We start from the raw sequence: 26,160 nt of genomic DNA on the forward strand, positions 1-26,160 counted from the left end.
AAGATACTTGAGGATGAATTTGTTATTCCCATCTCACAGATGAGAAAACCAAGGGGCAGGAAAGGTTAGGGCTTTAGGGCTAGGAGTGGCAGCTCTGGGATTCAAAACCAAGCCTTTCTGATTCCAATGTCTGTGATTTTTGTCATCATAATACACTACCTTTAAAACAGTAGCAGAATAAGAGAAGTTTGGAGAAAGAGGCATCAGAGAATGACTATGTAGCAACCCCCTTGCAAGCCAAGAGGTTTATTTACAGCCATTCATTCATTCAACACTTTTGGAGTATTTGTTCTATCTATACTAGCAATTATACCCGTGCAACTTGGAACCACTAAAACATCAAAGGATACCAGGTAGCAGGACCTAGAGGCAGAGTAGAGAACACCAAAATTCCAGAACATGGTCCAACAGTGAGAGAACCTGCCAACTGAGCAGCTCCAGCAATAAGTGGGGAGAGGTTGTCGACTCCCAGGAAGCAGCAGCAGCAGGCAGAGTGACTCAGCAGGTGGCAATGAAGAGGTAGTATCTTGAGCAAAGGCATCAGATATCCTGTTTGGAAAAACACCACAACCTCAGCATGCAATAGGCTCTGAGAACAGGGCCAGGGACCCAATATGTTGTATGTTGCATATATTGTAGAAAGGACTGATCGTCTACTGGCCTATTCATCTATTCAAATGATAGGCTAACACAGGGGAAGCGGTGGGGGAGTGAGGGATGGCTTCAACCACCATGGCTCTTCAGCAACATTGGAAATGGCTTTTACACCCTGGATCCTAAGGATCTGCCCCTACCACCATGGGGATGCTCTTCTGTTACCATAAAGAGCCCAACCACCCTTTATCATGTACATGCCTAAGTGATAGAAACAGAAATCTGAGGGTAAATCTTCAGTTCTGCCATGTCCCAAAGTGCGTTCCTTGGAAATAGGATGACCTACCACATACCCTGGTTTGTCAAAGACAGCCCCAGTTACTCACGTTGTCCTGGGATAATTACTAATAGTGTCCAATTTCCTTCTCAAAAATGTTCCAGTTTGAACCATGGTCACCTAACCCAGAAAATCATTTCTGGGGATATTAACAGCTGTGCTGTCCTTCTGTGAACCTGTAGCATGCCAACTTATGTTGTAAACCTTGAAGAATGAAATATCGTATAAAAATTATGTTGATGAAGGAACTTCAAAGCAAAACATCTATTATTGTCTTGTGTTAACTACTGTTGTGTTACATACAATTTGAGAAATACTGTGTTCAAGTAAACAAGTTTGGTGGTTGTTGGCAGAATATATGGCTTCCCAGAAATTTAACAGAGTAGCGCGTCATGAATTTCCAAGAGGGTCAAATCGTGGGCAGTTTTTCTAAACTTACTTAAACACAAAACCTTTTTTCATAAAATGTCAAAAGAGGTCCATGTTTTACAGAATACTCCCACATTTTCACTCAACAAATACGGGTGCCTAGTCTGTCCTGGAATTGTTCTAGGTCCTGGAGTCAGCAGTATAACAAGACAAAGCCCTTGTGCTCATCAGGCTTACATTCTAGTGGGGGAGAAAGGCAATAAACCTGTAAACAAATAAATATTATAATGTGGAAAGCAATGATCTATCCCCCCAAGTGATGGATATTCAAAATAAAGACCACAACAGTCACCAATTCTGAGGAATATTCATGAAGCAATCTGTCTTCAGATATGAGGTGGCAATGATCCATGTCTGTCAAAAGCCATGAATCGATGGGCACCTTGTTTTCTGAGTAGAAGTTTCCCTTAACAAGTCTCCCCTTTGAACTGAGTGTACTTCATTTGTCATTAATATATATGTGCCTCTGGGGGAGTCCATCTGCCTTTGGCTTTTGTTTGTGGACTGGATTCATCATATGTGCCTTTAATACTCTTTCCTGTCCTATCTAGACTGAGGTGCTATTTAAAATAGCATCACTTTCTTTCCAAAGACATGTGTATAGTTGCCTAGCACCCAGAGAATAAATTAGAACAAACGGAGAGTTATCACATTCTATGCCATACTTCCCACCCCCTAGGGGTGGGACGAGGAACAAGGAGGTGCTTAAAAAAAAAAAAAAACATGCACACACACACACACACACACACACACACACACACACACACCTCCTACCCTTTGATTCTGTGCAGAACAGAGACTCATATTGAAATGAATAAGCCAAGTTAAAACTTTCCCTCCTGGAACAAAGCAAAAGGAAAGCCTCTTTATGTTGCAGGGGCTATAGATGCCACGGGCTGAGCCTGTCCCAAAGCTTCCCTCCACTGCTCAAAAACTAAGCCATCTCGCTGCATTTAGCACTTCTCCAGACCACCCACCCAGACGCGGATACACAAACCACATGTGTGAGGAATGCTGTTCGGCTAGGAAATCAGTATCAGTATTTCAACCTTATTACTTGCACAGACGGCCCTTTTAGTGCGACTCATTTGTTTTATCTTTTCAATAGCTTTGATTATTTTCTTTTAATGGCCTGGATTTATCCTTTTCTACCCTTTTGAAACTTCAGAGCCCTGCAGTGGAGGCCCGCATGTGCTGGAAGACATGATTACGAGGGAAAAGGAGCAAATTGCTTTGCCTTTACTCACCACTATCTCCCCAGTCCCTGTGGCCACCTATTCCGTGCTGACGGCCCAGCGCCCTGCGTTATCATCAACGTGGACTCAAGGAGCCTTCCCATTCAGGTGGTAGATTATTTTTGTTGTTATTTGGGCCCAGTTATAATTACTGGAGTGTTTTTCCGTTTGTGCCACGTACGTCTCTCCCTACCGCGTGGGAACCACATTGGTCACCCTTCTCTAATTAAGGGCAAATTAAGACCAAGAGGCCGAGCCGACAGCCCAGGGCAAGTTAACAACCTCTGGAAAAGACTGGAAATGGCCCTAAAGGGAAGGGGCCACATAAACAGGAAGGTGTGGATACTATTAGCAGGCAGAGAAGGCAGAAGCCTTGAAATGTGCTCAGGCTTCTCTATTTGGGTGGTATTCCAGGCAAGGAGACCCATAAAATACCCGTAGCTACTCCACTAGTCAGCTCATTAGTTTTGGACACTATATCCCCAAATTCCCAAGCAGAGAGGTCTTGGCGTCAGGCCTCAGTTGAGCTGCCATCTCTCTCCAGGACTCCTTGCGTATCCAAGTGGGACCATAATTCTGAGAGATGGTGAAACAAATGTACTGGGGGGAACTGGGGCTCAGTGCTCTTCCCGTGTGAGAGCACTTGGAGACGACAACCTGAGTTGTCTTCAGCAGGCCCAGGATGCCCACCCTGACTTTCTCCATGCTGCAGAAAATTCCAGGCCATTATTTTAAAATAAACAAATGAATATCTATGCTGAAACAAGGGAAGAGATTAGTCCAATTCAAGTCTGGTCATTCAAAAGCTTAACTGTCAGCCAAGCCCATCTGGGACTGGTGTTTCCACACCTAAAATCAGTTGCTAGTTGATAAGATACCAGGCAGTCCACTATCATCCCCTCATGGCTTGTTGCCTGAAGATAAGGTGAGTTTCTCAAATCTAATGTCTCCTTACTCTTAAAGAGCATTACATAGAGCATTACATCCAATTCCTTGGTTCCTTGCCAAACTGAAAGTATTCTATTCTCTTTGTTGAAGTAGTTTTTCTCCTTCCTGTCCAATCAAGGTAGCATTTCTTGTCACTAGAGTAAATGCAAGGCCTTTGTTTAGTTTATGAACAAAACCTCTGGGAGAAATAGGGGGAAAAAGAAAAAAAACACCATGCACAAGTAACCTGGTTTATTCCAAGAATGTACCCTACCATTTCTTGTCCAGTCTCTGCAGAGCTTAAAGAATGTACTGGTTTTAGGACACAGAAAGTGGTGCTAGACCCTAGGGACTCACAGATGAATGGGGCACGAACTGTGCTCTCAGCTGGTTCTGATCTCGCCATTCTTTCTTCCTTAAGACCAGCATCACTTCTTGAGAAAGGCTGGGGGCTCATCTTTCCTGTATGCAAAGGGAAACCAAACTTCGGTCGAATGACTCTTTACAACGTACAGTCTTACTGAATTCTTAAGAAAACGGAGCCACAACACATTCAATATGAATTTAAGTGAAACACCTATTTCTGTCCATCTGTACTTACATTTCAACATGGGTTTTAGAGATGGGAAATACATCTGATGAATGCCTTGTAGTTCACATAATAGCATCTACACACACATACACAGTGTATCTTTCAACATAACTACACATACACACTCCATTAAAAAAAAGATACTGACAGATTTATAAAACGTACTGGCCTTGCACTGTTAATCTCAAGAATACAATTTACTTAATTTATTTTTGCACTGCATGGTAGCTCTGGCCACCGTTAAGGATCTGTCAGCATTTCCATCATAACTCTATTTTCAGAATACTGGAGTACAAGCGCCAAAATACATATTTACAGTTTACAGACAGAGGTGGCTTTGTCTTCCTTTGACTTCTTCAATGCATCTTTACAAGGGATATTTGGGGACGGCAGTGCCTACGTGATAAAAAGGCATCATATAAAACAAAAGAGGTCAAAAGATGTAGACTTCCAGCCCGACTAGACTAAATCATGGGAATCGACTCCTCAGCATTCGTGTCAGCTGTAGTAGTCATTATACTCATAGCTTTAGAGCAACAGTCCAAAGCAAGATGATAAGATGTGTGTACATATGGAGCACAAAGCATTAGTACACAAAAATGCTAAGGGTGGAAAGTAACGAGCATGCAGCAAACTAGTCCAGAGCTGGTCACCTCCACAGTGAGAAAAAGGAACACACATCACCCAACACCAGCACTGACCACTTCCAACACTGAACATCCAACTCTGTCACCTGGGGAGAGTTAAAACATTTACGAATAAAGTCTCTCTTAAACAATATGTCAACTTGTTAACATGTGCGGGGCTTGAAACAGTATGTGGGATGTTATGCCCGCCTAAACTGTCTATTTTAAAGAGTAGCTAGGTCTGTAAAAGTTATCAGGAGCAACATTTTTGGTGGAAGAAAGTTTTTAGTGCAAGAGAACCAACTTTATTGGCTCTTTCTACAAAATGTGGGTAATTATTCAGAGTAGAGAGATTTGCTTCGCAATTTTAAAATGTTTAGGACACTCTCCTAGGACTTTTTTCCTCTACAGTTTTTGTTTCCTGATCTTAAGTTTTTATGTTCTCCCCAACTTTGACACAATATGCAAGCATATATAGACATCTCTATTTGTCTGCATAGAGAGAGAGAGGTGGATTATGGTGAAGAAACAAAACAGCTGCAAGCATTTCTGCTGCTAACACGTCTGCTATATGCTAAGATAGAAGCACCCCCTCTCATACATACCCTGCTGCGAAACCAGGGGCAAAAGGTAATTGATAAGGGGGAAAAAGTTCTGTACATGTTTCCTTCCCCTCAAATTACTGGGGGAAAATTTAAAGAACGTTTATCATACTCTGGCTGGCTTAAACCATAGTCACACTCACCCAATTAATTTTATTTAGACCAAAAAATTAAACCCTGCCATTTTCCCTTTGTGCTTAAAAAAACCAAAGCCACCGTTAGAATACACGCATGCCAAAAATCTTTTAACAGGTTTCAAAGGTGAGTGTATATAAATGTGGCAGAACTGAGTGGGTTAAGTATAACTATTTGAATTTAATGGAAAGGGGATTTATTATTTCTGCATTTAAAAATTAGATGAGAGCAAGAGTTCAACTTCTGAAAACTCAACAGCATGACTCTTATTCTATTGGAATTTCATGGAAAATTCATTTTGCTGTCTCTATGAATAACAGAAGGGCAAGTTTTCCTGAATTTCATTAATTTACAGATGATATTCTGAAGACATTTACTTTATTACCTAAATTTTAGGTCTAAAGTTTATCACTGTAATAGCTTCCCTTTTTGCTATCCTTTTTGTCTGGTTACTTATGTTAACCAGTTTCTTGGTTAGTAACCTAGGGAACAAAAAAATCTTTACATTGCCAAATCATGGTTTTGGCCACACAATTTAGATACAAAAATAAAAATGGCCCAAACTACATATATACATTTCTAGTTAAGCTATATAGATATTTTAGTTAAACCACATACATTTCTGGCTTAATTAGAATATGTGGATTAGCATTTAGAAATTTTTAAAGATTTTTAAATGTTGCAAAAAATTCCATATAAGCATTGCCCACCCCTTTCACCTGTAAAGTTAAAAAAGGAAACAAAACACAACTAAAACCACTCAATTCATCAGTCACCTGATGTCCAAAATGACTCAGAAAGTTTCTCTGTAATTAAACATTGAGAAGTCGACTACAAAACAAATGCTTCAAGGTCGGTCATGCCAATCATCAAGAGTCATAACATTATTGAAAAAGTACACTTGTCCTCAATGGGATGCTTCTGAAAAGTAATTTACAAGGAGCATGGCTGTATTATAATTTTTTTAAAGGAAAAGATAGTGTCTCTGGATAGAAAGAAACAATGTAAAAAAAAAAAAATCCCCTTGTTGAAATGCAGAAATAACTCCATTAACAATCTGCATTTACATTCCTGCCCAAAAGAATGGGTCTGGAAAGACCATTTTCTGTACAGACACTAGTTAATTTCTGTATGAAAAGACAGCATCTGGCATGGGAATAAACAAGGGAGATACTGGTCCATGAGCACACATAGAGACTTTCTTAAGGCTGATCCAGTGAACGAACCTTTGGATCCAGAAGTATTTCTTCGTTTCTTTTCTTTTCGGTTGAATTCCTAGCAAAAACTTGGAAGATGAACTGTTCTCATTTTGCATTCTCCACTTATGGAGAGAATAGAATAATGACACCAAAAGTACTTTGGTTTGTTTTTTTTTTTTTTCTTTTAAAAATAATTTGCTTTCTTTTGCATGCCACAGGACAGATTTCTAGTTTCAAAACAGGGTACATCAAGAACAAAAATATCCCCCCCTCCCCAACCATCTTTATATTCACCAATACAAGAAATCCTTCTGGAAACATAAGCAAGTGACTAAACAGGTATCGAACCACTGAATCTACAAGTTAATACATAATCTGTTATGGCAGAATAACCAAGAATTTTCCCCCAAAGAAAGATTTTAATTTTTCAAATATAAAAGAGTCTAAGAGGATCATATGTGAACAAACAAAAATCTCTTCTTCCAGGTTTTATGGTAAAGATGGGTAACACACTGGCAGCTGAAGAAAGCTGAAACTCTTACTAATAAATAGAACCAAATTAAGAATTTCTACAACATTTCTTTAGAAAACAGAACCAGAATTCCTCTTTTAAAAATTATGATCCTGTGGAATGCATTCACTTCCATATTTACCTAATACCGTAACAGTAAAACAGACACAAGGATGTTGATGACATCTCAACAATGCTGGATGCAGGACGTTTACAGGTACACGTTCGTTTAAAAGTCCTACAGGTTTATTGACTAAGGCTAGACAGCAATTCGTATGATCCTATTTGGTGCGTTTTCTAACCATGGTCCAAGATCATTATATGGATACAGCCAAGGACTGGGCCCCAACTTTCAGGAAAAAGAAGAAAATCAGGGTGGCTATTTGGTCCCCCCAGTTGATCATTTGTGTCCTGGGACTGGAAAAACAAGGTGGAAAATACAGACTGCAACGAGTTAAGGGACTTGGAAAAAGTTGGTGGAGAGTGGCACGGTATACGAGTAAGGTCACTGGGCTTGGGATGGCAAGGGCGCTGCATTGAAAGAGCATCCACGGGACCGAGTACTTAGAATGTCTTGTGGTGTCATTCCCTCAACGACTCTAGAATATCTGTATGCGATAATAAATAGATCAGTTATGTAATAAGGCAGTGTGTTGAATATGCATTCGTCCTGTGGAATGAACCACCACAGAGAGAGATACATGATACCATACACATTCTTTAAGTTTTCTCGTGTTGTATTTGATCTGTTTGTTTTCAAGGCTATCCAGGCTAACTCTTCTCGGGGATTTCCTTGGAGAGAAGAGTGGTCCGCTGAGGCTGGTTTGCTTAACCTCTCCTTTATCAAGAGATGATGACTGGCTTTAAAGAAAAATAAAGCTGAAGGTTGTTTGCTTTTTATTTTTTCCCTTTTGGTTGCATCATTCTGAGTGTTTCCATATAAACAAACAAGAAAAAAAATCACAACCAAAAAAAAAAAAAAAAAAAAAAAAACCCAGAGTTTTTGATGCATCCAGTTGTTGTAGCCTCAGGATGTTCCAGATGTTTCCAGGTAACTCTGTAGTTTACGGACTGTGGTTTTGTCCAGCGAGCAAAGGTCAAAATCAAATGTTGTGTTTGTGATATGAAAGTGTCCAGTTTCTTCTATAAGGTTCACAATCTAGAGGAGTAAATAAGAGAAAGTTTAGGCAATAAGCAATAGACATCAAAAGGCAAAGAGAGAGAGATGGAGGGAGTCAAATATGGAACCAAGTGATTAATAGTCTCATTTACAGCAGGAAGGTCCTATACTGGTAATGGCACCAAACTACTTCTTAGCCAATTTGGTAGGTCAAAGGAATATTAACCCTTTGAATTTCTCAATGAGAGCAAACTACCTGTTCTCATTCATAGTCTTTAAACTGATTCCTACTTCCAAGTCATCAACAGACCCTTTTACTATAGGGGTGGGAGTGAGAATGGGTAGCTAGTGGGAGATAGAATTTCAAGACCCCTTTTCAAAATTAGTTACTGACTCAATGGACAGTGGCTGTACTTAATAGATGAAAGGAAACTCCAGCCTAGAAATAACAGAACTCCTTATAGAAAAAGTACATACACGCAGACACATATATATATAATGATCATTTTTCTTTCTGATTACATTACTGTTGAAAGTTTAGAAAACTCAAGAACCCACAAAGAAAAAGAATAAAACCGTCTACATTTCCACCTCCTGAAGATCATGGGTAGTGACTAGAAAGGGGCTCAAGGAAGCCTTCTGGGGTGCTGGAACTGTTTTGTTGCTTGACTTGGGTGCTCGTTACAAAAGATGCATTCACCTTGTTAAAATTCATCTAGCTGTACATCTTGTTATGCTTTGACAAAAAATAAATAAAAATCTATATTCGTTCCATTAGTCACGTTCAGTTGATGCACTTGAGTATCTGGGGTGATAAGTATCATCTGCAGAAAGAAAGGATGCCTTTGTCTCCCCATTTGGGAATAGTTATACCTCATTTCTTGAATTGGCTCCAACTTCCAGAAATATGATAAACGAAAGTGGTGACAGAGGCACTATTGGTCTTGCCTGGCTTTCGGGAGGATGCCTCTAAGGTTTCAACATTAACAGTGATGTTGGTTATGGGTTTGAAAGAATCTTTTATCATGTTACGTGTCTTTCTATTCCTATTTTACTAATAATTTTGACAGAAATAGATGCTATGCCTGGATAGTATGGGTTCTAGGTACGTTTGTTGTGAGTAAATTGGGATGGAGGGGGGTTGATTTTAGTAAGCTTTGTCGGGGAGAGAGGAAAATCCACATCAAGATGAAAGAAAAAGTATTTGCACAGAGAAACCAACTGGCAAACCATTTCGCTTATTTTTAGTTGTCTGTTACTCCTTTTCTATCATATGCTTCTGTTCTCTTTAGTACAATCATCTTAAAAGGAATAATTTTAATTATTCAGCCTATTATTTATTCAATGAAGTTTTAGATTACCTAATTTCCGGTTGAAAAAGCAGAATGGAAACTTTTGACCTTTTCTTCTTACAATTAGTTTTCTTTAAAAAAACAGTAAATTTGTGAACTATTCCCTATGGGTCAGTGGCTCTCAATAGGAAATGTGCTCCCTATTCCTGACATATTTGCCGCAGAAACATAAGACATAGTGAACCTCAATCCAATTAATTGCGCAACTCCAGACTGAGCTGTTACTGCCTTATTCAACCTCTGGAACTATTTTTTTTTACAGATATAACTATGGGTTTAATAACAAAATCAGTTACTCCCATTGCAAAATCATGACAGACACAGCGAACTGCCTACCTAATATCCATTTATCCCTTCTTCTTTACTAGCAGAAGCTTGATTTTCTGGGAGTGGCAATATGCCCAGCTATATACTTGCCTCCGAGACCCACTTGCAGCACTGGGCAGACACTGCTATTTACAGCTTATTTGTCAGAAGTCACTGGCCTTTTAGGAAAATTTTCGAAAGGGTATGGACAGTGGGCATGAGGCTTTTGCCCTCTGCTCCTCCTTCCTGTCTGGAATGAAGATGCCATCCTGGAAGTGCAGCAGTTGTCGTCCCCTCAAGTGGACGAATGCAAGATGTGAAAGATGGCAGAGCAGGAAGGCGAGGAGTCTATGTCCTCAGTAGCATCTTTTCCACCACACTGACCATGAATCACTTACTTCCAGGCTTATTATTATATGGGGTGGTGGGGAAGGGGGGGATGCAGGGCGGAGAGGGAGTCTTACTTGCTTAAACCACTGGACTCAGCGTTCTATCACACGCATCAAGAGAATATCAGAAGGGGTGTTCCCAGTAATGGTTAAAGTGTGACATTCACATAAGAATTTATCAAGCTAGATCTTATTATTAACACTAAAAGATCTAAAATGAACCCTCATTTGCTTTATTAGTAAATAGTTAAAACAGCGCTTTAGGTAAGTCAGCCACACACCTCTATATACATAGAGAAACACACATACACAGCTCTGTCCACAAACAGAAGACTTTCAAGGCAATCAAATACTTACTATAATACATATTTAACATCGATTGAATTAAAAGTACTTTCCAGAGTAAATTATCTTTTTTGCTACATTGTGTAGAAACACTATAGACGGAGTGAAAATGTGTAAACTTCAGTATAGAAACAAACAGCCTCTTCAGAGAGCTCTTTCGCGATGAAAACAAATAGCCTTTCAATTTATACAATGGAAGCAAATGACAATTATTCCAGAGTGTGAATCCTCTCCTCAACTAGCTGGTCAGTAGGTAAATGACCAAGCACTCAGAACAGAGAATCCTGAATTTGGCATATCAAATTCTGACTCTGCTCACTATTTGAATGGCATTGGACAGAACACAATAACCCCTGGGCCTCAGTCTCCTCATCTGTAAAATGGGGACAATGCCACCTGTTCTACCTATCATACAATGTTGTTCAGAGGATCAAATAATATACGGAACATGAAGCTTCCTTATAAACTGCAAATTGCTACACAGATGAGGGCAACATGATTATGATTACCATGTAAACATAAACTTATCCTTAATTATCTGGGAGGTAACTATATAGCACATGAATTTTCAGACCCAGTGCTTTTTTTCCTCTGCCCCTCATTGACTGTTAGCCATTTTATTAGCACTAAAACAAATGAAGCAGGGAAAATGCCAGAAGCTAAAGCTCAGAAAAGACCTCCTTGAAATTAAAAAAAAAAAATAAAAGTCTGCAGGAGGGAGGGAAGAAATCAGGGAGAACAGTAGCTGAAGTAAAGTGGTTGAAATGACAATCTAAAACCACAATGTGGGGATAAAGAAGTACAGCCCTCCATTTTCCCTTGAAAATGGCAGGTAACTCACCCCTTTAAAAAAATAAATTTCTGTGACTCAATATAGTTGCTCACTAATTACTTAGCAATAGGCAGAAGACAGAGTAATAAAAAATACCTTCTAGAAAAGGCCACTTGGTTTTAAAGCAAATAAACACATTTGCCCACTAGGATATTCGGCCCTGTCATCTCACGTGCACTGTACTACCTTGTAGGTTCTGGGGATTCAATCACAGCCCTCGCGTCTCCTCCACAACCAACACCCCCCAGCCCGCCTGCAGCCACAACGCGCAAAGAAATGAAGGGGATCTTATCAATCTCACTAAATGAGCCCTGCATTTTTATGGGAGCTTATAAGAATGCATCAAGGCGGAGGCAGAGACAGCCTTAAAGTAGTAGCGGTGGCAACAGATGGGGCGTTCAGGACTATTTCCAATGGGAACAGCATTAATGATTTGAATTATCAGAGCATGAACCTACACCCTCAATTAAGTAAAGACTTCATAAAGAAAAATAAATGTGGGTGCCTTTCCATGAATCCTGAAAGAGTCAGAACATCAGAAACACCACGTTAACGTGCTTCACTGCAATGACACAGCCACAAAGCCTAAAAGCACCACCCTGCTGGTCCCTGAAGGACGCCACGCTGCCTGTCTATAGGAACCCCCGCTCTGCTGATGCACCGTGGCTCTACCTTGGTGTCGTTACCCTGCATCGTACTGCAATGATGAATCCAACTCCAAAATAATAGCAATAATAAAAGACAGACTGAGTGCAGATAAGGAAAGCAGGCAAGGGCACATGGTATATTACAGGTAGTGGAAAAGGAGGCGTATGTATACTGCTTAACTCATTCTTCAGATGATGGTTGTTGTGAAAACATCTGTGATGGATTATTTCCTGCCACGTCAGCTTTGGAAGGGGTACCACGCAGGCCTTTTTTTTTTTTTTTTTTAAACAGGATAAGCCCCACTTGTTAAGTCTATAGCTCCTTCCCCCAATCCTGGTTATAAAAGTCATAAAAATTATTAAAAGGCAGATGCATTGTAGTCTGATTATGCTTTTTTATGTTAAAAAAAACCAAAACAAAACAGTATTCTTTCTACCCGAAGCAGCCTCTTTGCTGAGTGGGAAGTAATGAACAAGCTTTGCTTTAACTGCTTCTGTCTGGCGGGGAGTCAGGTCTGGGGTAAGTTAGGACTTCCTGGAGAATGGCCCCAGCTATGGATGGGGAAGCCCTGTCTACCGTGTGACAGCGTGTGCCCTACCCTGGGTTAAGAGGCATCCTGGAGAAAACACTTCTCAGGGAGAGTTTTGCATGTTGTTAGAACACTCTGATATACTATTTATTCCCCAACTCCCTGAAGAAAATTCTAAATGTATAATAGCTGTTACCTAAATTGCCGAACCATCCTCTAAGGAAGCCCTGGTTTTCCTCAGAGGTTTTTTGGTTTTCTCCTAAGGAGGATGCAAATCCAGACTCAGAGCTGGAACTCCAAGGGAGTTTAGAAGTGTTCAATCTCCCTTTCCAAATGAATGTGGAACACGTGGTTTAAAGAAGAATCAAATTATTAGTCAGTCCGAGGTACGAACATCTCTGGTTTTGACTGTGTCTACTGTACTATACTTTTACCTTATGGAAAAGGGCCTTAAGAACACAGCCTCTCTTGATCCAGCGCTTTCTGTTCATTAATCTAGATGCTGGGTGCCAGCACTGCATGTCCCCAGAACAAAACAAAGATATTAACCACCTTTTGTGAGCCAAAGAAAAGTGTCAGGTCAGATTTTTTGACAGGATGTATTTAATAGGAAAAGACCTGGGATGGGATCCTGAGCTCCCCAGAAATCCTGTCTCAGGTGCTGGGGTCTGTGTGGCTAATACACAGACTCTGTGGAATGCAGTCCACAAGATGAGCAGTGCTCAAGGTGGAGAATAACATTAGTCCTCAATAGTTCTATGTTTTACAATAGGAATTAATTAAGCAGTAAACCGTGACAGGACATGCATCATGGTATCATAATCACAAGTCTCAGCTGCATTACAAGGCAAAAGGCCAAAGACTGAGAGCTTTCAACTGGCCTGGGAATGCAATTAGGGTGAAACGCTGTGGGCCCTGGAGTGCCTTTATGCCAGGTTAAAAATTCATAGATATCACTCTCTCCCTCTAGAACACTAAAATAATCCACTTCGATGGAATTCTCCAGTAAGCCACCTTCCCTCCCAAGTCTTTCAAAGGTCAAGATAAAGGACAGTGTGAAATTAGGAATGCCAATGACACCCCAAGGTAAGACCCTGCTCAAAAGCCTAGTATCCTCAACTCACTGGGTGGCTTTCCTGGTGAAGGGGTCCCAACCCTGACCAAACATCTGTCTCGCTCTCCTACGAGACGCACTATTTGGGCCCAACTTGTGCTGTCATAGCTTTATTAGACAACTGCTCCACAGTGGTTCAGAGCTGGTGTTCGGGAAAGGATGGGAAAGTCAGCTAATAGATTTACCATCACCATTCAGGCAATGAGCCCCAAATAATTGGTAAGTGGCAGGCTGAACAATTTTCAGTTACACAGAAGCAAGCTGAAGAAAAATGCTATCAAAATACTAGGATATGTCTTAAGGTAAGCCACTCAAACCCTGCTCCCCGACCCATTACGCACTGAGATAGAAATGCAAGAAATGCAACTTATCCCCAATTAAGAATTATATAGGTCTATAGTCTTTTGTTCAAATCTGAAACTCTAGAAGGGTTAAAAAGCTTATCAGACCAATCAGGGAACTTGGAAAGTTTGAGAGCATGTATTTATAGATTTAAGCAAAAATGTACACAAAATAGAAATGTGACCATCAGCCATTAAACATTAAAAAAAAAAAGTAACCCATACACAGCTGGGGTAGATTAAGTACTAATTTCAAGTCATTTGAAAGTAGTTAAAAAAAAAAAAATTCAAGCAGCAAAAAAATCTACAAACCTACCCTGGAATTTAGAACCCAACCTTCTCTTTGGGTGTTAAAGAAAAATTATTTTATCAATAGCCACTGTTAATGCAATGGACGCATGTGCTGTAACTATGAGAACTAAAAACCATCCTTCTTATCTTCTCAAAACATCAAATCGTACTAATAGAAGTTTCCCCACTCTACAAGTCTTCTACAGTTGAGTTCATAATAATAGAATGTATGTTATACAAGATAAGACAAATGAGGAAAATATTTATTTTCCTTAGAATAGCATTGGCAAAGGTTACTAAATTGAATCACAAATGTTTACAGCACTTGACTGCAATTCTTATCACTGTTTTCCCACGAAACCAGAAGCCTGGCCCCAAAGGTTTCTGCATTCCTACCTTCCCCTCCCTCAGCCCACATGACAGCATCAGACGGCTAAGGGATCAGTATATTCCAGCATCATCACCTCCCCATGTGCCCAGTTTTCATCGTACCGTGGAAGCACCAAAGCAGACTTCTGGGCAGCCTCGGAAATGAACCCACCACCACCACCTACTTTGCAGGTGGCACTGGGCCAGTTCTGAGAGTGTGGGGCTTTCAGAAGGCCACCTGGCGTGGCCTCCAGGTGCTATTACACTAGCCCAGGACAAACTAGGCCTTGATGTTTCTGGAAAGGGTTGTGTTAAAAAGCATTTCTCACCTGCTGAAGAATGTGTCTTTCCCTCAGCGTCATCAACCTTCTGTGAAGCTCTACCAGTTCATCTAGGTATGCCTGAAAGAGAACAGCATCCCCCTCAAAGAACAAGCACTTTAAGGAAGCAGTTCAAAAATAAAAGAATAAACAAATAAGAACATACAAGCAGTGGTTAGAGGTTCCACATACTACCCTCTACCCCAGGCTGTGTGGACGCACTGCCCAAGGCCCTTGCAGACCAAATCTCTTGGCCAACTGTTAACTTTTCAAGCCAGCTTTTTATTGATAAAAAGGGCAATTCTTGCACTTATTTGCTCTCAACAAGGTTCAAGTGAGCAGGTTCCCCCTCTCCCAACAACGCCTCTACAGAGAGAAGGGGAAATCAATGAAAAATTGTGAGTTTAAATGTATTATCACAGTCTACACTCCTTCTTTTTTTTAACTATTCTTCCATCTTAGAAGCATTTTAACAGAAAAAAGCCCAAGTTTGAATATGGAAGTACTGATGCACATTATCAATTATGTCAGGGCAAACTGAAAAGAAAAAAGCCCTCTTGGGTCCCTCCTGGTCATATCTAACATTGCTAGTGAAGAACAGCAAGTAACAGGACAGAAGAATGTCTTATGAAAAATAGAGGTCACTATCCACATTAGCATCTGCTTTGTCAAGAGCTCCCCTGAAAAGGCAGAGGTGCACCTCCGTATACTCAGACTCATGGTCTTTGTTAGCATAAATGCCTGGATGTTCCGAGTGCCATTTGCAATGAAGGCAAAAGAAAGGTCTGTGAAGCATTAGCCAGGCCCGCCCCTGCAAAGCACGTGAGGACCCTGCCCACAACGAGACACAAACCCCCAACAGCCCTTGAAGTCAGATTTTGGATGCGTGACTGCACACTTGGGGAAAACACACTGCACTGGGATCAGATGTCCTGCTCACTTAAGTCTGAGATTCCTTAACCCTCCACCTGCACTACAATTCTCTCACCTCCCAATTCAATGTGCCTGAAATCCCTTGGCAATCATGGATAGCGTAAGGCCAGGCTTAACACTGGAGATATAAACAAGACTTGGAAAATAAACTACAAAGCACTGGGAAGAAGTGATTGTCATTTGGAGGTTTCAGGCGTTTCTGATGAAGAAAACGAAAGGAGAACCAGCAAGGATGATCAAGGGAAACACAAAGAAACGGAAGACGGTCAGTGCTGGAGCACTCACAGTAATGGACTGGACACCTACCTTGTCACATTCACCATTCTTTATTTGCTTATCTGATTTGCTTTGCTTTATTGGACTTTTCACTTCAAGAATCTAGGGATCAAAGAGAACACAGTTAAATTTGATTTCTAGCACTTCTTAGCTAACCAGCCACCTAAACGAAGGGACTTAAGAATGAAATGTCACAGTGCTTTGTGACCACCTAGAGGGGTGGGATAGGGAGGGTGGGAGCGAGACGTAAGAGGGAGGAGATATGGGGATATATGTATAGCTGATTCACTTTGTTATAAAGCAGAAACTAACACACCATTGTAAAGCAATTATACTCCAATAAAGATGTTAAAATAAAATGAAATGTCATATAATAACATCCCTTTCCAAAGAGCATCTCTCCTCCATACATTTTCTTTCTTCTCCTCTAATCTTACTTTCTCTGGGAAAATAAATTACGTATATGTGAAATGCTGAGTCAGGGCAATAGAACTTAAAAAAAAAAAAAAAAAAAAGAAGGTGAAGATAAGGAAATTGATCTAAGCTTCCAAGGCTGCTTCTCTTTTGTGACAACACTCTCACACATATGTACAGCAGCTGAGTTGTAGTGGAGTACAGTCCCCTCTGGCAAGAATTTTTTCTTATTCATTCTGTTGTTTCAGCATGACTACCAGTGCTCGGTACACTAAGGATGATAAGACAAACACTCAAATACCCTTTTTTGTACCTGACTTTCAGATTCTAAGAAGTACTCACTCGTATCCACTAAACTGAGGCAGCTATGGAAATGAAGGTTGCCATCAGTGACACTGGTTGCTCCCAACTTGGGATCCTCCCACTCAAGAAATAAAGAGCTAGGACTATCTTCTGTATTTCAAGAAATGATGTGTTTACCCATGATAAATATCAAGTGCCTTTCCTTTTATCTGACCCAATTGTAGCTTAGGTTACGAAGAGCAGTTTTGCATACTGTTCAGACTGTTGGGAGCTACGTTTCTAATTAATAAAAAGGAGAAACAAATTATTACTTAATAAACACAATTGATTTATTAGAATTTTCAAAATTGAGAATTATGAGGGAACTATTTTTAAATGGCCCTTGCTTAAAATGGTTGAGAACCACTGAAATTATTGATGAGTGTTTACAAATGTATAGAAACATAAAAAGCAAAGTAATTTGTCTTTTCCATTATATCCTCATTACCAAGTGAGTTATTATAACCTGAAGCTAATATTAAGGAAGAAAATGCAAAATAAAGGAGATATTTAAGAAGTCTCATATTCCTACTGCTCTTCTTTTTATCCATTTCTGCTTTAACACACACACACACACACACACACCACTCTCCAGTTCTGTTCAAAGGTCTACCATCTTCCAAAACACAAAAAAGATTTTTAAAATGAGTTCACATTTATTTTGTAATTTAATTTGTAGAAAGAGCATTGATTGGGCTCAGAAACCCAAGTTCAGGTACCAGTCCCATCATTCATCATTTCTGAACCTCAAAAAATGAGATAAAATGAGAGAGATGAACAAGATAACATCCAGGTTTCCATTCAGCTGTAAAATTTTCTACTACAAATAAACATTTTATCTATTGAGGATGACATTCTAGAAAAGACCAAATACTTCTCTAAGGGTACATATTCCTTTGAATTTAGGAAAATGTATAAGTAAGAAGTGAGCTCCTAACAGAATCTTGCCTGAGAATAGCCTTTATTTCTTCATTTTTAACATTAAGATAACCAGAAGACCAATGTGACCAAGCTAACTTCAAATACAATACTTCTGGCAACACAAGGAAATTACTTAATCACAGAGGCAAAGCAATAGTTTTTTAACATGCTTCACTGTAAAGGAAACCAAACACCCCACTACATTCAGAATTTCCTTCTCTATTGTTGAAAATGAGACCTCAAGGGAACACTGGCGCTGAGACCTAGGAGTAAGTAGGTCAGTAGATGGCACTGCTCACCAACTCAGATCTGGGGCTGGGCCCAAGCAGAGCAGATGTGCTGCGATTTCAGGCAAGAGGAAAAAACAGTGCCTGCCTGCCTTGTGCATTAGAAAATGGAATTTTGTTCCCATCATATCCCACCCCCGAATGCCCCCCTTCATTCCAGGCCCCCAAGTCATTGCCCTCTGGGGGCCAAGTGACTGAGAACTCTCTATTTGCCATATAGAGCTGTTAACTAGGTTGAGAGAGTTCCACCACCTTCTCTTCAAAGCAGAAAATAGAACATTCAGGGCGCTGAAGTCCCACCCTACACATTCCGTGAGTGCTACAGCACGGAAGGCCCAAATACATTGAAATCCTAGTTTCTTTCTTCTGAAGCTGCAGTGGCAGGAACAAAAGCCCCGGGTGTCAGTGATCCGCCTCGAGTTACTGAGTGGCTGCCCAGAGAGGGCTCAGTTAATCTTCCTGCTTTGATCTCTCCCTGCTCCAAAATAAACAGCTTTGTCAAAACCTCATTCTGAGAGCTGAGCCATGCTGAAGACAATTGTTTTATTTATGATCATTTCTTATCTTTAAGGAAACGACTCCAGAATAGAAAAGTACGGCACCTTGTCTTCCACGGGCTGATTTCAAACCAGTTTAACTGGATAGACTCTTTTATTTCATTCAACATGCCTTGCAGGCTGATAAGTGATTTATCATATTCTGAATATTAACTCAGGTCCCATGGATCGCTTCCTTCCTTTAAGGCCCCCTCACCTCCCTCCCTTCTACACTTTCAGCCAAAAAGGATCTGGAATTTTGATTTTGTTTGAAATTCACATAACAAGGTTTGAAGTTAAAAAAACAAAAAACAAAAAGCTTTGGTTAAAATGGCACAGCACTATTATTTCCTATTAAGCTGTATGGGAAGAAAAAGCCACCCAGACTGCTGAGATGCACCATTTATGCACGTGGTAGTCTCTGAAAATAGAACTGTGATGAGTTGCACTTCTCTCCTTAATCTGAGGATATGGCTTGAGAGTCAAAATTTCAAGATTATTATTTTTCTGTATTCCTTTGTGAGGACTGACAACTCAATTATTCAGCAGATGGATTCTCTACTGATGGGTCTTTCATGTTAATGATCACTAGTAGCTCCTAACAATACTCAGGTTAATTACTTGCTTTGTTGACATGTGGCTCTCTCTCTGCTCACTTTTTTCCAAGAGTTAGAAAATGTTTGACTCAATTAGCACTTTCTCTCTTCCCTAGTCCCTAGAAGACTGAGAAAAGGTAAGGAAAACACAGCTCTGTCTGATAATTTACAGAAACTTGAGAGACCATTATCAACCTACAGACAGAGAACAGCCAAGGGATATGGAAGAAGAAAACTCAAGAGTCTTCCCATGTCACAGCTTGGCCTTCCCAGTATGTTCTCATCTATTTTATGTGAAATTTCAGATCATCATCATCATCACTATCACACACACACACACACACACACACACACACACACACGACTAAAAAACACACTCCAGTTCTAAGACATAGGTCCAAGGAGGAAAGCACCCTGTGGTACATTTATTTCCTACCCTAAACAAGTTAAAAGTGAAAGCATATGGACCTCCTTATTATGCTTATAGGTGTATGGAGAAAATGACATATAACTGAGTATTCCTGACAGATTGATGATTCACATGTGTGAAGCTACATTTGTCAAATAAACATATGCCAAGGAACTAGTGGTATGCTATTTAATCGGATAAAGTAATTTTTACCCTTTCTAGATAGATGATACCATTTATTTTTGTTTTCATTCTGCTAGACAGGTTAATAAAAAAAAAGTCTGACGAAGACTCTAAACCTTTCCCTGAAACCAGGGCCAGCTCAAGACTGCCCGTCAGGAAGGGATTAGGGGCAGTTCTGTCTGCAGGGCAAGATGGGGGCCTGTTGGAGCTGCATTTATTTAGCAAGCATAGTCTTAACTCTGACTGGAAAATACGCTGAAGGAGACTACTGTGGGGTACGAAAGCACACCCTAATGCCCTTCACTCCTGGCACTGCCACTGCCCAGGAAGTACACTAATTTTAATACACCACCCACTGGAAGCAGAAATTAGGCCTATATAGGTTTGAACTGGATATAAAAATATATTCGAGGTCTGAATGCTATTCTTTTGCCAGCTCATACTGAAGCACACACTTATAAATATAAGAAACCCAAGTAACCTAGTTTAGCCAGCCCCGGGCTCTTCTCAACTGAGTGGCAGTGATGGTTATACCCATTGCCCTCACTTTCCCCTGAAACGCCTGACTTGGAGCCACACTGGAGGTGAAAGCTGGCTGGGCCAAGGGCATGGCTGGCACTGGAGGTGGGGAAGCACATGGACTTCGGGGAGTTAGGATAAGGAAGAAGAATGCACACCTCCTTGAATGGCCAGTCTGTAATGGATGATGAGGTTGGGCCTGCAGTCACAAAGAAATGGCAGTTGAACTGTAACTGGTGAGGTAAAGAACACTGATATTATTTCTACTTAATAATGCAGGCTTTAAGTTGTAGATAAACTTTATAAATGAGGAATTTTAAATTTTGAGAGATTTTTGCTTATGCTTTACACAAAATTTAAAATGAAAAAGGCTTCAGCTACAAAATCACAGTTTCCCCATAAAACAAAGATCACAAATTCAAGGGCAAGTGTATTTAAAATCACAGGTAGGACACCTGTGAAACAGAATAATTTTACAAAACCACATTTCCTTTATTTTCAAGTTAACATTCATACAGTAACTTCAATTAAGCAATTATTGTAGAGGTCATGTGGAATCTGTCTAAACAAAGAAATAAGAATAACATGGTAATAGAGTATCAACGCAATGCATAATGACAGTTTTACAATACTTGAAAATAGTTTATTTTAGCAAGTATTTAAAATAATCATTTGTTTAACAAAAGCTCTTCATCACAGCTTTTGAAGTTCTGCCTAGACCTTATCCAAATAACTATATTCTGAGTTGATCATCAAATTCACAAGCTTTCCTTTACCTTGATTTATAACAGCAATGATAATGACCACTGTTTACTGTGTATTTTATAAACTATTCCTTACAATCCCAAGTGATAATCCTTTTTCCTGGATGAGCACACAGAGGCAGAACACCTATAATAATAACCATCTATCATCAACTGTTTGCCAAGAAGGTATGAACAATGCCTCATGCCCTTTACATATATTTTTTGTCATCCTCCCAGTAACCAGCGAGGTAGATATTAATATCCCTGTTTATAAATGAGGAAACTGAGGATAAGTTAGAAGTTATTTTCCCACTAATAAATTACTGTAAATTAGTAAAACAAAGAACCAGGCTTTATATTAGCTCCAAAAGTCATATTCTTTCTTATTCACTTAACAGCCTACTTACAACTGAGGGGGAAAATATACAGAAATCAGGAATAAATGGGCAACACTTTTTGTCACCATCCCGTCCTGCATCTAATTAATTAACCCATCCAATGGAACATACTTTTCATGACAACAGAAGTTCTTTTACCCTATGTTTACTCCTAAGGCTGTAGATTCCCACTTATTTGCTATCAAGAGGGACTTTGTTTAAAACTCAAGGGGTGAAAAGTTTTGCGTGCTTAGTAAAAATGATCAACCTCTAGTTCTGCAGAATCTTGAGAAGTGCAAACCCAGCTACTTACCTGGTTGTTGTTGGTTTTTAATAAGGGTGGTGGCGGTTCGTGATGTAGGGGTGAGGAAGCAGAACTGCTTTCACTATCACTGCCATCACTTAAGCTAACTCTGAAAAGAAACAGAGAAGTCATATGCATCATTACAGACAGTTCCTGAAATATCCAAAGAATTAAGCACAGAGAGTAAGGAATCCAAACACTAGTCACTGTGAACTTGTCTTAACTCATATAACCGCTACCATGTATTGGCGTTTTACTTTGTATCTGGAATAGGGTCAGGTGTTTTATCCACTACTTCTCATTTACTAATCCCCATTTCACAGATGAGGAAACTGAGACCTAGAAAGACTAGGCCACTCACCTAGCGTCACAGAGGTAAGAGTGGAGGTTATAGGATTCAAACCCAAGCAATGGGACCTGAAGCTGGTGCCCAGCCAGTATATCTTACTGGCTTCATTTATTCATTCATCTCCCTGTTCCAGCTCCATCCACCTACTATCATAAGCATGTCACCCAAGCTTGCAGGTTAGCAAAATTAGACAGTTCACGGGTTACTACCTTTTCCTCCTTTCCCCCAGCCTATTTGCTACAGGTGAAATTTTTACAAATATGGCTAAAATACAGGCTGCAGGAATGGAAATAACTGCTAAGAAGAATGCGGACTAGAGCCCTGCAGGACTGACAGCTCAGGGTGACATCTGAGGATGGGATGTGTGAAACCCAATACGATAGACCCATCACCAATCATTTCCATAGTGTAATGATGCAAAGCTGACCCTAGTTCTGATACAACAATTCATTGTAAATACACCACAGCAACATGAAGAGACAGCACGTTTGGGATAACTGCTTTAGAAAAATACAATATCTTTCAACAATGAAAGACAATAAAAATATCACCTCCTCCCCAATTTTTTCCTTTCCAGAACAAAATGGAATTTTCTTTTAGCCAGAATAGCAGATATTTCTTCATTCTACTCTGTTGAATGTATGCCGTCTTTTAGAAATACCCTTCAGTGTTTGCTCCCTCTCCTTGGTTATATAGTAACCTAATATAATATTCTTCTCAGAAACAGAAGATGCTTTAGAAATCAGGATAGTTTTTCTTTTGCTCTAAATAGGCAATCACATTCCAGCTCTATAATATATTCAGAGAGACAAGATACAAGACAGGAAATGAAAAGGATACACTGAGACATCCTTTTAGCAAAAACTGATGGAACTTGTTTTTCTTAACTAAATTGCATTAATGAAGTGTTCAGTTGAAGCACTGCTTTAAAATGCTTCTTGACTGAAGTGGAGGCTGAGTATTTAAACTGATTAAACAGTTGAGACTTCACAAGTGCAACGAGGATCAAATGTTATGCTGGCGGGGACTGTGCTAACAGCACATGTCAGGAGGGGAGAAAAGCCTTTCCAACAACTGTGCGTCACATCGGCCAACTCACAAACGTGTATCATCTGACCCGTATTGATTCAGGGGATGGGGCAGGAAGGGGGCAGGCCCCAGCTCATCACAGAATATGGAGATCTTCTATGTAACAATAACTTGGGAAAGTGTCTAAGTAAATGTCTAAGCGTCATGCATTTTTCACCAGCTACACGTAAGAGCAGCCAGTGATCAGGATGTTGGTTGTTATAAAGACGCTCCTCACCTACAAGTTTCAGTCCATTTTTAGGTTTTTTTTGCCCTATCAGTTTCCTTCTTGTCAGATTAAAGACTTCTAAAGGGAAATATTATAAGGCCAAGGCCATAAGGTTCCTTATTTTCTCCTATTTAAAAGGAATACAGATGGGTGAGTTTGGGAGACAAGGCGGAGAAAGAGATATTGAGTACGGCCATAAGGAAGAATCGCTGAGAGATTTGATAGGGCATATACTCTACGGAGCCTCTTCTCAAAGGACACAAAGGAATCACCAATTAGCAACATATGGTCTGTCCAGTATGGGTTAAGATCGCATTCTTTATAGGAATTTTAGGGTAACAGATAATGGGAAAAGATTTAACGCAATAATTATAAATGTAATTTTTAAGTTCAAATAGATCCATACTTTTTCTACTCAAAACGCATTAAAGTAAGCATGCCTATTTGTTTTCCTCATGATAAAGAAATAAAATCCTCAAGGCAATTTCAAGTTGACTATTAATTATAAGTGACATGAATTACCATCTTATAATGTAGAATTATGCCTCACCGCATTAAAGCTACTTAAGGAACCTAACTGTCAGCACACTTAAAAGGAATTTATTTTCTGGAAAACACACAGGTGATCCTAGTTTTACTTAGGTCACACCCATAATGCATTGAAGCCAATTCTGCATTTCTAACTACAAACAGCAAACACATTTCCTCAGATTCTGAGCTACCGACAGCAATGGATCTACACAAATTCTTCAAATGAAAGCAGAGTTAATTTCAGCAGCCAGTCCTGCCACCTTGGCATTTACTTTGAAGAGCAAAGACTTCTAATAGGACTTCTTCCCTATAAAATTTATGGAGGAAAAGCCTCTCCTTTCTGAGAAAAAAGAATAAATAGTTCCCTGGAGAAGTTGCGTAAGCATGCCAAGGTACTGCAACTTAAAAAATGAATGTGACCATTTACTGCCATTGTTTTTGGCGTTACACACTTTTGCTGTGGTTATACTATTAGGCAGAGTGAAAAGGTATGTTTCCATTACAGGGAACCTCATTCCTTCCAAGACACTCACCTGCGACTTCGGCTGCCTCCTCTATTTACAGGTCTCTCCATTTCGGAGTCATTGTCATTATCCTCTGCCTCATCTGATTCTTCCTCATTGTCATCGGAATGCAGATCTTTCATTATAGACCTTAAAGGACCTGAGTAATGACAACGAACCACAGGCAATCAAACACACTTAGCCACATCAGACACAGAGGAATGCTCACCAGCACAGAGAGCACTGGTTAAAAATTACCACTATCATATAGATTTATACAATTTACATGACAAATTTGGTAGTTTCTGGAATGCAACCTCTGCCAAAACACTATTGCTTTCATGACAGATGCCCGAAAATGTTCTTTAGAAAATCTCTATTTCCTAGGGATTTTTTTCTATGCATTTTTCTTCCTTAAGAAAAATCACACCTAAAAAGAAAGCTCTGTTAGTAAATTGAATGTTTTGTTAGGTTAATCCGTGTATTGAAAAGTTGAGACTAATAAATCACCATGGTTGTAACTTGTTCTTAGCAGCGCAGCCTTTGTGTGGTAGTTTTTGATCTGTTAAGGTTTAGCTGTTCCTTTTATTTCAAGGTCAATTTCAGGTCAAGCAAGCATTTCAGTCAAGTTCAGATTATAAAGTATTTCAATTCCATGGTGTAATGTCCTATCTCTGATTTTGTATTGATCTTGGACACAAGGTCTTGTTGCAACAATTCTGTGTAGCCAATTTTATTTTACTTTTTAAGAAATTCCTGGCAAAATACTGGCATGTATTTACATAAAGAAGACCATGTAATAAATCAGGTGCCCAGAATATTCAAAAGAGTATCCAGTAGTAGATGGGAGAGAAAAATCAATTCAGATTATTCTAGAATTGAAAAAACAAACAAACAAACAAATGCATCGTGTGGCTTATTTTCGTCATACTACTCTAAATGTGATGAAAACAAAGTAGATATTTCTAATCTTAACAGAAGAGATTGTAAAGGCAATCAAGAAAGTGAGAGAGGCATTTTCATTCTGGATTAGCCAATTCCTAAAGTCTAATCTGTGACAGGACTATCTGAGCTATCGTTAACTCACTTCTAAAATAAGTATTGACTCTCTGTAATCTCACATTCTGCAAAACCCAAATTTCTCTGCTTTTGTAATGGGCCTTTATCTTTGGAAGTCAGTGGAACAAAAACTCTGGACACCCAAAATGAACAGTGTCTTATTTTTTCCTGGAAGCTTAGCCTTAGCCTGAACACACACAACAGTTTAATCCTTTTCAAAACATACAGGGCCATCAGGAATTCAGCGTGGTCAATGAAAAAGGCAATGTGTGACACGATGCTCAGAAACAAATTATTTCTTGACACTGTCTCACTTTTCATGTTAAAAAAAACAAACAAACAGAAAAAAGGAGCCCACATTTGAAGAGTTTCCACACATGAAAAAGTGGAACATATATTTAGTTAATGTTCCAGTTAAAATTTTTTTATTAAATT

The 26,160-nt window shown here is 39.7% G+C and overlaps 1 protein-coding gene across 2 annotated transcripts in view; it reads right to left on the reverse strand.

Moving 5' to 3' along the window:
• Positions 1-3,759: 3,759 nt before the first annotated feature.
• Positions 3,760-26,160, reverse strand: part of MLLT3 (MLLT3 super elongation complex subunit) — a 265,175-nt gene continuing 242,774 nt past the window's right edge. For both annotated transcript variants that reach the window (XM_027105946.1, XM_027105947.1), the window contains exons 7-11: positions 24,697-24,826; positions 21,996-22,095; positions 16,383-16,454; positions 15,153-15,224; positions 3,760-8,346 (exon numbers count right to left, since the gene is read on the reverse strand). In XM_027105946.1, coding sequence (XP_026961747.1) covers positions 8,215-8,346; positions 15,153-15,224; positions 16,383-16,454; positions 21,996-22,095; positions 24,697-24,826 — 506 coding nt within the window. In that variant the 3' untranslated portion in view covers positions 3,760-8,214. The remainder of the gene's footprint in view (positions 8,347-15,152; positions 15,225-16,382; positions 16,455-21,995; positions 22,096-24,696; positions 24,827-26,160) is intronic.

The sequence above is a fragment of the Aethalodelphis obliquidens genome, unplaced genomic scaffold, assembly GCF_003676395.1.
Source record: "Aethalodelphis obliquidens isolate GAN/ISIS:26980383/991018 unplaced genomic scaffold, ASM367639v1 scaffold7, whole genome shotgun sequence".
NCBI classification, from domain to species: Eukaryota; Metazoa; Chordata; class Mammalia; order Artiodactyla; family Delphinidae; genus Aethalodelphis; species Aethalodelphis obliquidens.